The sequence below is a fragment of the Pseudorasbora parva genome, chromosome 21, assembly GCF_024679245.1.
Source record: "Pseudorasbora parva isolate DD20220531a chromosome 21, ASM2467924v1, whole genome shotgun sequence".
In the NCBI taxonomy this organism is placed as follows: Eukaryota; Metazoa; Chordata; class Actinopteri; order Cypriniformes; family Gobionidae; genus Pseudorasbora; species Pseudorasbora parva.
In genome coordinates, this window is record NC_090192.1 from 33,828,058 (window position 1) to 33,842,405 (window position 14,348).

Here is a 14,348-nt window from a genome sequence, read left to right on the forward strand (position 1 = left end):
AAAATGTCTTCAGTGTCACATGATCCTTCAGAAATCATCTGATACTCAGTTATTATCAATGTCGAAACAGTTATGCTGCTTGATATTTTGTGGAACCTGTGGTATTTTTTTCAAGATTCATTGATGAATAAAAAGTTAAAAAGAACAGCATTTATTTAAGTTAGAGATCTTTTCTAACTAAATATTTAATATCAATTAACTATTTACTATCAAAATAACATATCCTTGCTCAATATTATTTTATTTCAACAACAAAAAAAATGAAAGAAAAAAATAGTGCCCCCAAACTTTTGATATTGTTACAAAAGATTTGTATTTAAAAAAAAAAAGTTTATTCATCAAATAATTCTGAAAAAAAGTATCACAGGTTAAAAAAAATGTATTAAGATGCACGACTGTTTCCAACATTGATAACAAACTATCATATTAGAATGATTTCTGCAGGATCAAGTGACACTGGAGTAATGATGCTGTAAACTATATATATATATTAATGATATGTGTAACACACATATGAGATTTAAGGAATAATGTATACATGCCTCTGCCCATACAGGGGAATGTAGCCTACCAATTATTATTATTATTATTATTTTTAAACTATTACTATTATTATTATTATTATTATTATTATTAATATTATTATTATTATTATTTTAAGTGATCTACAATTTTAATTTTCTCTTTTTTTTTTCAAAATATGCAGTGTAGACATAGCAACAACAATATAACAACAGCAACAATAATAACAAGTTTTTTAATATACATTATTATTTAATAATTAGCCTCATGGTGACAACTGTTTTTTTATTGTTCAAAATTCAAAATAGTCTCGATTAATGTCTAATGTACAGTTAATATATGACATGAAAATATATCCGTACTTATCCAGTAGATGTCACTGTGAGTTTTGATTTGCTGTACAAGCGTCCCTCTCGAGCCACCGTATGCTGTTTATAATACGGAATCACGCGGAAGTCCCGCCCCTTTTCCCCCCTCGCTCGCAGGACGTGTAAGTGTTAGCATTTTAGCTCTGTCATAACAATCCGTGTAAATCTGCTTCCATCCATCAATATACACATTTAAAAAATGTACATTGTGAAAAAACATGTATAAGTTTGTCATTAAACGGAATATTTGCCGGAAGTTCTGTAGAAAAGTTACAATAAAGCCTGTTTTGTTCCATTGCAGGGTCGAGCCGCACCTGAAACAAAATGGTGAGAATGTGTTTGTATTTGCATTTGTAGTGTTTTACAAATTGATAAATTCATATTTGTATCTGTTGTAGAGGCCATTTGTTTAAATTAATCTGCTAATATTGACTTGAAAGTAGTTAATAGGATCTCTGCAACGCAGAAGGTGGCTAATGGTTAAAAAGATTGTCGCGCTCATGGGTGATCTAACGTAACGTTAGAGATGTTGGTGAATGAGAAGCAAGCGGGAAAGCTGAAGTTGTTGAGAAACCGTAATTAAGATTCTAACACATTGAGAATAATTTGACTGCTATTATATGGGAATGTTCTCTTTCTTTACAGCCACGCAAAATTGAAGAAATCAAAGATTTCCTGCTTACAGCAAGGAGGAAGGATGCAAAGTGTAAGTTTAGTTTCAGATAAAGTTCACTAGTGAATTTATGCTCTCTGAGGAGGCTTTTCATTTCATGTGTTTCTGGTTTATGACTGTATATTGTGACTATACGCCTATGTGGACTGTTGATATCTCAAATCTGATGGCAGTGTATCTCATTCATGGTGGACTTAACATTTTGAATGTCTGACCCTCCTCTGTTTAAAGTTAAACTAGCCAAAAACCACAAACAATGAGACTTCTTCTGAACTGTGTACTTCCATCATCCCAAATGTTTCCAAGAATGTTTAAATCCTGAGTAATAAGCCATTTAAACCAGTACACAGACCCTGTCTGTGTGTCCCCTATCAATGACATCATACCTGCGTTACCCTTGCTTTCTGGTTTTATTTGGTAAAAACCATGAAAACACCAAAGATGCTTATATATTTTTTTTTATTAGACAGGTGAGTCTATGCTGCTTTCATGCGCTATTAGAAATTTTGTAATTCCCACTTTTGAAGCTGTGATTATGACTTCGTTGCATTGAAGTGGGTAACTCCAAAAGGCATTTAGATGTAATTATTATTACTAATTTAAGACCATTATGAAAACTTATGCCGACACAAACATGAGATGTCTATGCAAATACATATGACTATTAAAAATAGCTACTAGATTATGATGCATAAATGTCTTTGAAAAAGAAACAAAATAACCGACTCTAACCTCTAAAAAATATCGGACATTGTATTTGAGCTGAAACTAAATACACCACCCTGCATAACTTAGCTAGCGGATTAATAAACTCCAAATACGTCCTATATGAGATTAATCAGATATACACAATTTACATCTGCACAAAAGGATGCAAATGTGCACGTGAACTTGGTCATGCTAGTATGTTACAGGCTTGATAGGGAAACTCATTTTGAATGATCTCTTCCCTTAACATTATTTCTCTTTAGCAAAACTGACAGGAAACTGCTGGCACAACAATGCTGGAATAATCATAGGTATTTGTGTGTGAGATCACATGACTAAACGTGTCATTGTTTTCACAGTCCTCACTACGTGAAATCAACCTTAATATTTATCCACAAATTACAGACAAAAACAGCATCTCTTTGTGGACAGAACGCCACAACTGAGAGAAAGATGAAATTGTGCTAGTATGGTCAAGGCAAGGGCCATAGTGTGCAAGATGTCCAAACACTTTGGGCTTGTTCTGTGCCCACTGTGCATTTACACGCTTGCTAGATCAATGATGGACCAAGTGCTGATTTTCACATTACTCTTGAGATTTCAGTTCCACCGGTTCACCAACACTTATAGCTGTCTCTGTTTAAAATGAGCATGTTAAATAAGATAGACCTTCAAAATGTGCAGTACTGGGATCTTTCAGGAGCTGGGTAGACAAGCACTGGCTAAGGATTGAACAGATTTTGTACTGTTGGTCTAAGGGTGCTTTCACACTATAACTTTTGGTGCGCACTCAGGTTTGATTGACTTTAGAGTTCGGTTAGTTTGGATGATTTGAACGCTGTCTTCTGATCTCTGGTGTGCACCTGCGAACCGTACCAGAGTCTGCTTAAAAAGGTTGTCTGGGGTTTGGTTTATGTGAAATCCAGTAAGGTTGCTGCTGGTGTGATCGTAAAAAATCTCGGAAGTGAACCGCTATTGATGACATGATTTTATTAAAATGTGTTTTAATCATATACCTAAAGTCACTGACATACTGCAAGCAGAGAGCTCTATCTCATTTCTGCTCGCCTTCAGCTACATTATGCATTTTGCTGCCTTCACGCTTGCTGTGATTACTAAGCAACGGTGTAAACAGCTGCTGCTTTGCAAACAAACCCCGGTTTGGACCCAAATAATATATGACCACAATCTAGTGGGGGCAGAGGAAGGGGCGAGCAATGGAACCAAGTGTGAAAGCACCCTAAAAAGTCCTAATGTACAATAAGGACTGAACTGCGGATACCTTGAGTTTGTGACGCCTGATGGGCAAATGATTCTGCACCTCAAACATTTTTGAGCATAATCAACTTCTGCATTAGCTCTTAGAACAATGTTCAATATTATTTAGGACTTCTCTAAAAATCACGCGTCGTTCCAACAGCTGTCAAGATCAAGAAGAACAAAGACAATGTGAAGTTCAAGGTCCGCTGCAGCAGATACCTGTACACATTGGTCATCACAGACAAAGAGAAGGCTGAGAAGCTCAAGCAGTCCCTGCCACCAGGTCAGTCTTCAACACCGAATGAAATTACAGTGATGAAATTTAAATTTGACAGATCTAATAGTGTTAATGGTTATTGCAAAAAAGATCTGAATCCATAATCTGGTGCTTAAGTGCAGCATGATGTTTTTGCAGAAATGTTATATACCAGTGGATAAACTTAGCCTTTGACTTTATGGCACATTAAGTCATCTTGGTGTTTGTGGCCCCCTGGTTTAGAATCACAGATTTAGGTAACACGTTTGACTGTAGGAATGTCATTTTTGTTGGATATATATTATGTATTAGGGCTGGGATAAACGATTATTTTTTTAACGATTAATCTAGCGATTATTTTTCGGTTCATCGATTAATCTATCGATTAATTTTCCCTGTCCGATTCGGTTATAATTCGATTATCTCCCCATTAATTGCCTAATAGCAATTTATACATGTTGATTTAATTATCTGAATGAAAAAAACTAATTCCTTAACATTCCAATATATGTTGATTGCTTTTAAAATTCCAAAGTAAAAGACTATACAAGAACAATGCATTCAATAAAATCACAACAAAGTGCACACACACAAATAAATAGCTAAGTATAAACCAATAACAAAGAAACACAATATACGATTTTTCTATGTATGCAACTCAGCCTACAGGCTATGCCCATCGATTAAATATCAACAAGTTGGTTAATCAAATCCGGGGACACTGAAGCGTGCCGTGAGCGTCTCGGCTGCGTGGCGTGTCCGTTTTTGTTTCGGCTCCCACGTAAACAGGTTGGAGTTTGCACACTGCTTGTGCCGTCAATATCATAGATATATGGTATATATGATATAGGCTACTGCCGACGTTGTCTTTGCTGTGTCAGTAGGCTATTTATGTTTAACATTAAGAATAGGGCTTCCCTCCGCATCAATAGCAGCAGCAGTGCCGCGTCAGCCAACCCGCAAGCCTTGCACTTCTGAAAGTCTGAGGAGCCACTCGTGTTGTTACCATAGATATACATAATAAAAAATATACTTAATTACATAATATACTTAATTATGTATATCTATGGTTGCTACTACTCTCCGGCGCCACCATCTTTATTTTGAGTCTGACGAATTGACGCGCATATTTTGCGTCTATGTATTTTTTGCGTCGACATCATCGATGACATCGACGCGTTGTCCCAGCCCTATTATGTATCCAACAAATTATGTATTGCCAGCAGCCATATCACCCTGCAGCCCAAGACTGGTTTCCCACTGAAGCTAAGCAGGGCTGAGCCTGGTCAATACCTGGATGGGAGACCAACTGGATAAACTAGGTTGCTGCTGATAGAGGTGTTAGTGAGGCCAGCAGGGAGTGCTCACCCTGTGGTCTGTGTGGGTCCTAATGCCCCAGTATAGTGATAGGGACACTATACTGTCAAAGTGCACCATCTGTCGGATGAGACGTTAAACCGAGGTCCTGACTCTTTGTGGTCATAAATCCCAGGATGTCCTTCGATAAAGAGTAGGGGTGTAACCCCGTCATCCTGGCCAAATTTGCCCACTGGCCCCTGTCCATCATGGCCTCCTAATAATCCCCATATCCTGATTGGCTTCATCACTCGGTCTCCTCTCCACCATAAGCTGGTGTGTTGAGCGTTCTGGCGCAATATGGCTCCCGTCGCATCATCCAGGTGGATGCTGCACATTGGTGGTGGTTGAGTAGATTCCCCCTTCTATGTAAAGTGCTTTGAGTGCCTAGAAAAGCTCTATATAAATGTAATGAATTATATTTATTTTTTATGTAGTAGGGCTGTCATTTCGAGTTCGAACAGAGATCCAATATCAAGCAATGTATTCGTATACATACGTGACAACTTAAACAGCAGCAGGAGTACGGCCTATAGCCTAGCCAAATTAATTTTTATATTGTTTGATAGAAACACATCGATCTCCTTGATCTGGATCAAGTGTGGCTCACGCTGTCCTCTCCAGCAGCTGGAATGTGTTCACAGATGCCATAGCAACTCTCAATGACCATCAGTACTTAAAATGGTTTTATAAAAGCTATTTATTTTGTTGTAAAGTGCAATAATCATAATAAATAAAAATAAAAATCTGTCAGGCGCAGTTGAAGTAAAAAAGTGCCTGGGACAAACGCCTGGAGAGCCAGGTTGTGTCTGTCATTATTCCAACATTATCTTCCTAGCTTACGAAATAAAAAGTTAACCCCTCAGAAAAATGCACTTTCCCCTTTTGTCAACATTATAGCCTGGTGAGAGCGCATCACTGCTCTTCAGTGGTGAAGGCGTGCGCTGTGTATCACGTCATATAAGGACACGCACTGAAAAGCAATCAGCTCAGGGCGTTTACATAGTAACATTTTTCATTTGATCGGTTCATGAAAAAGTTTATCCCACCCCTCTCAAACCGATTACGATTTCATTCGGTTTGGGCGTTTTTATTCAGAGATGTTTATATGGAGCATTTTCATTCGGATTGGATTTTTAAACTGATTAGACGCACCTATAGACTGTAAAAAAATTACGCTATATGGCACTTTAAAAACTGGATAGTTTATTTATAGTTCGATTATGGATATTTAACGTCATAAATCACGTCAAATAAAAAGTGACAGCCCTAATATGTAGTGGACCTTGTAATGTGAATTCATCATTGAACCCAGAGTTGAGTCATTTCATTCAAAAATTGGTTTGCATTGTATTTATTTATTTAAAGATCCATTAAATGATCCCAGCTGACTGGAAACATCTGGTGTTTGTGGGGTGTGTGCAAGTTGTCCAAACACTTTGGGCTTGTTCTGTGCCCACTGTGCATTTACACGCTTGCTAGATCAATGATGGACCAAGTGCTGAGTTTCGCATTACTCCGAGATTTCAGTTCCACCGGTTCACCAACACTTACAGCTGTAACACCTTGACTCAGTCCCCTCACCAGAATTCCTGTTAATGTGACTGCTCTCTCTTTCTCTGGTTTCAGGTCTGGCTGTGAAGGAGCTGAAGTAGATGTCTCTCTTGTACAAAATGTTGGAATAAAATTGAAAGAAAAAAAAATGAATGCGTTCTGTGTTTCTATACTGGTCACAGTTTTTGATCTGTTTGATAAAAATAATAATGGTTTAGGTTGTGTAAAGTACACACTCCCATGAAAAATGTTATGTTCAGTATGTGTGTATATATAATATAAATAATATATACATGAAATGGGTATTTAAGGACACATTAAATTTGTCCGCACATACTAGCATTTTTACAAAAGCAATCTTAATACTACTCTTTTTAATTTATCTAGTTTCTTTAAACTTAACAATGTTTAAAATATTTTTTTTGTAAAAAAAAAAAATTAAATGTTTCTAAATTGATCAAATACATGCTTGTCTTGATGAGTATAATAGACTTTTGTACTTTGAAATTAAGCCCAAATGCTTTAATTAAATTGTGAACGTTTCAGCTGAGTAATCACGTGCTGTATACCCTAAACTCCTAACACAATTGCAATCTCTTATGATGTTTAGGTAGACTTTATACCAAATACTATTTAGTCTAAACCAGGGGTCCCAAGACTCTGTTTTGGAGGGCCGCTGTCCTGCAGAGTTTAGCACCAAACCCAATCAAACACACCTGAAACAGCTAATCAATGTCTTACTAGGTCCTAAAAAGGAATTGTTTAGCTCGATGGTTCTCAAACCTGTCCTGGAGTACCACCAGCCCTGCACATTTCGTATGTCTCCCTCATCTAACACACCTGATTCAACTCATTAGTAGAGACTGCAAGACCTGAAATGGGTGTGTCAGAAATAGGGAGACATACAAAATGTGCAGGGCTGGTGGTAATCAAGGACAGGTTTGAGAACCACTGGTTTAGCTGTTTCAGGTGTGTTCGATTGGGTTTGGAGCTAAACTGCAGGACAGCGGCCCTTCAGGACCGAGTTTGGGGACCCCTGGTCTCAACATTTAGAAAACTGCCATAGATGCAGTGAAAATGAAACTTTCCCTCATGTCCCTGATCATGGACACTTCAGTATGTCTATCTTTGAAATACACAGGTTACTTTTTATGGGTGGGTCATTGGATGGAATGGATGTAATTTCCATATCTATGTATTGTAAAATATTTAAAACGTTGATTCTAAATAGCATTAAATCATCTTAAACTAAATAAAAAAATAAGATTCATTAGCAATTACTGGCCTTCTTTTCAAGTTCACTGCTGATTTGACAATGCAATAAATTTTGATCTTGTGTACTAATGTCTGCACTTACTTGACTTGCCCAATAGATGGCAGCATTGTGTCATTTTTATTTTTAACATTTATATATTTTTCAAACAAGTATTTTATAGCAACTCCAAATCCAATAATATATTCAATGTCTACTTAATCTCGTTTATAACGCTAATAAACCACCACAAAAAAAAAAGAAAAAGAAAGAAACGATCCTCTTTCTATCCAGGCGCGGCCCCGAGTCCCATTCGTGCGCTCATTCAAGCTCGCTCCCGCGTTACAAGCCGAGAATGAGCGTACAACACGCGCAGGAATGGCTGCAGCACGAGACCAGGATTTAATGAAATAATTCCACTATTCCCGTGAATTCCCATGGGCTACGATTTGGGTGAAGTGTTTAGAGGTCTTCTTTTGTCCCTTTCAGCACTTTAGTTTCAGTACTCAGTCTCTCTAATGCCAAAACCCATGGCTTTTGTTTGAGAAGACGAGACAGCGGAGAGTTAACGGGAAAGAAACACCCAAATTGTCCGACCGTCTCTATCTGGGAAAGTGATTTATTCGTCTCCTTGACTGCTGAAGGATGTCGTCTGCACGGGTTGATTATATCGCTCCTTGGTGGACTTACTGGCTTCACCAGTTTCCTCATGTGAATCTACGGTTTCAGCCGCTGGATCACACATTTAAACCGCAAGAGGAGAACTACCAGCAGGTCAGACCTTCTGTTTTTACTATCTACAGAGATTTATGGTTCAAACACAGTCAAGATGAGCTTTACGCACCGTACTATTGTACTAGTTTATATTTTGGGACTCCATGTCATAGTTCATAAATCGAGCAACTTGATAACATGTTTCAGAAGTCCTCAGTGAGAGTGGTGACCCCTTAACGTTATAAAACATTACCGTGCACAATACACTCTTGTCAGTTTGGATTTGATTATTTCGATTATTTTTCCAGTGTGTTTTGGACTCAAATTTGAGTCCACAAATGCTACTATATTGGACAACATTTTGTGGTTCAACAGATGATTAGAGCTTCAATTGTATGTAGTTGTCATTTGGGTTTTGAGAGAGAGCCCAACCATAAAGTTAAGTCACCTGAATATAATGAACTCTAGACCAGTGTTACTGTAGTAGCCTATCATTAAGATCTACTTTGTATGACTATTAGGGATTCGTTTTTAAATGTTCCGTTTTGTACAGTTTTATTTTTACATTTTAATTTCATCCATTTTGTTGCTGACACAAAATAAGACTGCATTTTATGTAGCTACACAGAGAAAAGGGGTGTCACAATTGTGCCTTTTAAGGGTAGCTACAACAGCCTGTCACTGGGGCAGTATAGTCTTCTTAAAAGGACATATTTTGTTTTAACGACTAATATGCACCTTTTTAGGGGTAAAAGAAAAGCTACAAAGATGCCCTGCCCCAGTCACAAGCTGTTATACCTCTAAAGGTACAATTTTCACTGTGTGGCCATACTTATGAGAGAGGTTATAAATAAAAAAATTCAGACGTCCTTGATTAGAGAGCCCTTATGCAATATGAACAATGAATGAAATGGAATGCATTTTCACATGGCGTTAAGCGTCTGATTTGTTTGCACACTGAACACAAGTCATGTTTCTACCCTGGAAAACAGCCTCTCTGAAAAGTGCATGCTTTCTGTTGCAACGTGGTTAAAACCTCAGTAATTTTTATCTGCGGGGTTTTGATGGGTTCGAATAGCCGGGACAAATTAAGTAAACTATACCTGCCTGAAAATCACAGTCATATCCAAATTTCACAGCACAACTGGATCCTATTTTGAACCAGATTCTTCTGATCGGGTCACTAAAACACCCATTTCTCACCCAGACTAAGTTGCTTGAATCTCGCCTCACATGTCTTTGTTATCATCAGGATGTGGTTCTTCCACTGACCTGTGTCCATATCCAGTTGATTAGAGAATGAGTGAGGAGAATGTGTGAGAGGATGGAGCGGCAGAGTGCTCATTTCTGTAGCTGTCTGTTTCTATTAAGGCAGATGGTGTAAATGGAGGCAGAGCGAGACCAGATGCTGTGGTGTGAAATCAGGCGCTCGCACTGGGTCCTCCGCCGTCTCGGAATCAACACCGGGGCGTATTCAGTTGGCCCGGGGGATCCTCCTTCATAACCCATTTCCCCCCCAGTTTATGAATCTAAATGCTCTGTTCCCGCTGACACTGCTCTTTGAATCCTAATATGGATTTTCAGAAGCACAGGAAACTGGTGGGATCTCTCTCTTATATGGGGTTTTAGGCATGGCCTGGAAGACCCTGCATATGAGCTCTGCATGGCTAAGAGACTGATGTGCTTGATATCTAATTGCAAATGTTTATTATGAGCACCAGGCAGATGATGTTCTCTCTTTAGAGACTCACTGTTTTATAATTTCAGAAATATAGCCAACACTAAATGTTCCAAATGATTAGGAGAGAGACAGACTTGGTAAAGAAAATTCTGTTGGGACCATTTCTGTGTTCCATTGCTTCTTTTGGAGACAGATTATAAAAGGTTTCCATTGGTCTCAATTAATTTAATAAATCACAACAGTAACTTAAAGAATTAGTATGCCAAAAAAACTTTTTAATAAATCAAAACTACAATAATAAAAAAAAAAAAAAAAAAAAAAATATATATATATATATATATATATATATATATATATATATATATATATATATATATATATATATATATATACACACATATATATATATACACACATATATATATATATATAGATATATATACACACACACATATATATGTGTGTGTACATACAATATTTTTTATATAAGCATTCTATAGAGTATAAAATCAGTATTTTTTATTTTAATAATCTGTTAAAAATGTTAAAAAACATTTCAGAGTGTGAAATAATTGTATTTGTGCATATTTATTTATAATTATTTATGTATTTGTTTCATACATTTATATTTCAAAAAATATATTAAAGTATAAAATGTTATTTTATTTGTTAATTTAAATTAATGGAATCATTGTTTTAAAATATATTAAACTCTTGTGAGTATAAAATCAGTTATTTTATTTATATTTATTGAATTTTTATATTTATTTATTTGATGTAATTAAATTTAAAACAATATATTAAAACAGTCTAGAGTATAAGTTCTTTTATATGTTAATTTCTATTTAGATTTATTTAATTATTTAATATATTTAAATTTCAAAATATATTAAAGCATTCTAAAGAGTATAAATCTGTTATTTTATTTATGAAATATAATTTATTTTATACAGTTTAATTAGTTTGCATGCTTTCACTCCTTATTTGTCGCCGACCCAAGTGAAAATATTTTCTGCTCCATGTTTAGACCTTCCCCAATGAACAGGCCCAGATGGATTCTGCAGATGGTTTCTGTGCATTTTCTGTGTTGATTTTGGGGGTAAATTTGTGGAATACATTTAAATATGGATATTGTCCAATATCTTAATAAATGCATGCTGCTGCTTTTGTGGGGGGTTGTTGATGCAGATCCCTTTTCGGTCGGTCACTGAGTACAGCAACTAAGTAGACGTCAATTCTAGAAAGGACCAATCGTCAAGTTATGCCTGGGTGGATATGTGTTTGTGCGTTAGATGTGTTTAAGGTCATATGTCCATATGATTCACTTATTTCCTGCGGGAATGAATTACTAACAGCTGTTTTTTCTCCCCATCCCAGACAGAGGATGCATCTGTTTGATTCACACCACAAAGGGCTGTTTGCCCATGCATTTATTTAAAGACACCATATGTAATTGCTGTTTTTGTGGTTCAGGCTACTGTAATCTGCAAGAAATTTGACTTTTTAATATACATTTTAATTAATATGTTTACTCTGGGTGATTGCCAGAGGGTTGCTATGCAGTTCCAACTATGGTCTGAGTAGATTTTAGTGTGTTGCTGTGAGGTTGTGGATTCTGGATGGTTGTTAGGTTGTTGTTTACTGGCCTTTGTCAAAATAGATGAACGTGATGTTCCTTATAGACTTTTGATGACCTCTCCTAATCAAGCCGCATGATTTGAGGTACCATTCATTTCTGTATGAGTCAATTGCTTGTTTAATAAGTTCAAATCCATGCGCATGAGCAGCAGTAATATTGATGCTTGCCTTGGCAAACACTAAAATGATGAGAGATAAGGGTTATTAATTTTAGATGCAGATGGAGATCTGTGCTTTAGTGACCTCTATACTGAAATTCCTTTTAACTTGACTCATCTGACCCTCAGGTGTTGTAGCCTATTTCCTGACTTTTGTTGTTGTCGCTGTTTTCTCTTTCATTAATTTGTTATACATATAAAGACACAATTGGAATGATATGGAAAGAACTCAATAAAATGTATCAGTAATCTCACATGCTGCATTCCATTCAAATTGGAACGTCCAACTTCCTGCTTGGAAAAGTTCAATTGAACGGCACTTGACATCAGGCTACAAACTTGGATCAAGAGTTTAAACCCTTACTTCAAGATGTGACTGTATAATGAACATGGCCAGGGACTTTATGGAGTTAAGGGTATGACTTGACGAAGAAAAAAAAACATTTAAGAACTGTCGTTGTAATCCATGCAGTTGCAAAAAGTAGAAACAGATTTTGGAACTGAAAAAAGTTGCAAACACATCATAAAGTTCTTTCAAGTCATTTGTGCATTTAGGCTAGCAGTAAACAAATCTGTAAATACATTTCCATCCTACCTCATCTCCTTGTTTCATAGACCATAAGACATCTTTACATCCCCGTAAATGAACATTAAGTGGAAGGAGCAGTTTAATGATCATAAGCTGTTGTTTTTAAAGCGTGATCCTCAAAAGAAGAGGCACATTAGCCATCCAGTCACACACCGACAAGACCATTGTCTGACTTGATAAAAATAGAAAACACTCGCTGGAAAACAGCCACTTGAAGATGATCGTTCACGGCGTCTTTTCTGTTTGATTTATCCGATCAAAATAATAAATAAATAAATGAATTGTGAGGAATTTTTCCTGAATCCTCTACCCATTTTCATTGTTTTGGACAAAGAGACAATCAGGCTGGTTGGGATGTTGAAATAAACAGAAGAGTTTTATAGCACCCTAGTGTTTCACTTTTGAACCTACAAATGACAAGCACATTGTAAGTTGTGATGTGGGATTTTATTTTAATATATTGATCAGGTTTTATATTATGATGAACAACACAGATTATCTCTTCATCATGGCACCTATAAGCAAACATCATGGCACCAATAAGCAAACATTTTGCCCTCAAAGTTGATGTGTTAGAAGCAGAAAAAATGTGCAAGCATAAGGATTTGAGCGAGTTTGACAAGCCAAATTGTGATGGCTAGACGACTGGGTCAGAGCATCTCCAAAACTGCAGCTTGTAGGGTGTTCCTGGTCTGCAGTGCTTTCTATCAAAAGTAGTCCAAGGAAGGAACAGTGGTAAACCGGCGACGGGGTCATGGACGGTAAAAGGTTAATTGATGCACGTGGGGAACAAATGCTGGCCCGTGTTGTCCGATCAAACAGACAAGCTACTGTAGCTCAAGTTGCTCAAGATAATGGGCAGGATAATGTGCCCTGCCACAAAGCAAAAATGGGTCGAGTTGTTGACTTGATCTCGATCTTGAGCATCTGTGAGATGTGCTGAACATACAAGTCTGATCCATGGAGGCGCCACCTCACAACTTACATAACAAACACAATAATGTTATCCTTGATTTAAAAAAAACACACTTCACCTTTCTTTCTTGAAGAAATATTTGCTCAAAGGCAAAGTCTTGTGAGAATAAAACAATTCTTTGTGATTTATTTTTCTTAGAGTAAATATGTGGAACTTCCCCTGTGTTCATGTTGATCATTACTTTCAGAAGGGCGGTCGATATTTCAGTTTGGACAAAAACCTGTCATGCAAGATGAATCGTCAATTTTGCTTTGTTTTTCAAAGTCATCGCTCGGTTTATATGAATAAAATGGGTTATGGAGCATTTGAGGTACATGTAGAGGCCATCATTTTTCTAAACGGCCATTTATATTCAGTGCTTAACACTCACATTTACCCTTTTTCTAACAAATCTGATGTTTGGGCAATATCTATTGCTCAAGTCTTGACTTTGGTGTGTTTTGTTTGCTGATAGTCTTTATTTATGGTCTCCCCTTAAGGCTCTGTTTTATCACTTCAGACCTGAACCATGGTGCTGCACTTCAATATTAGATGTAGTATGAGCGAAAAGCTGTGCTCTTGATTTATCAGCAGTCTCTTTCATTATTATTTTTTCAAGTCTGGTTATGTCAGCACCCCTTTTAAGTGTTTTATGCAGCCAATT

The 14,348-nt window shown here is 36.8% G+C and overlaps 2 protein-coding genes across 6 annotated transcripts in view; both read left to right on the forward strand.

Annotated features, from left to right (window-relative positions):
• The first annotated feature begins 961 nt into the window (after positions 1 to 961).
• rpl38 (ribosomal protein L38) lies at positions 962 to 6,919 on the forward strand. The gene is made up of 5 exons (XM_067430042.1): positions 962 to 1,012; positions 1,192 to 1,217; positions 1,536 to 1,596; positions 3,692 to 3,814; positions 6,773 to 6,919. Exons 2-5 carry the CDS (start codon positions 1,215 to 1,217, stop codon positions 6,796 to 6,798), a joined length of 213 nt encoding a protein of 70 aa, XP_067286143.1. The 5' UTR covers positions 962 to 1,012; positions 1,192 to 1,214; the 3' UTR covers positions 6,799 to 6,919.
• Positions 6,920 to 8,287: 1,368 nt separating this feature from the next.
• The window catches only part of ttyh2 (tweety family member 2), a 77,688-nt gene continuing 71,627 nt past the window's right edge, over positions 8,288 to 14,348 (forward strand). For all 5 annotated transcript variants that reach the window (XM_067430153.1, XM_067430155.1, XM_067430156.1 and 2 more), the window contains exon 1: positions 8,288 to 8,723. In XM_067430153.1, the coding sequence (XP_067286254.1) occupies positions 8,595 to 8,723 (129 nt within the window). In that variant the 5' untranslated portion in view covers positions 8,288 to 8,594. The remainder of the gene's footprint in view (positions 8,724 to 14,348) is intronic.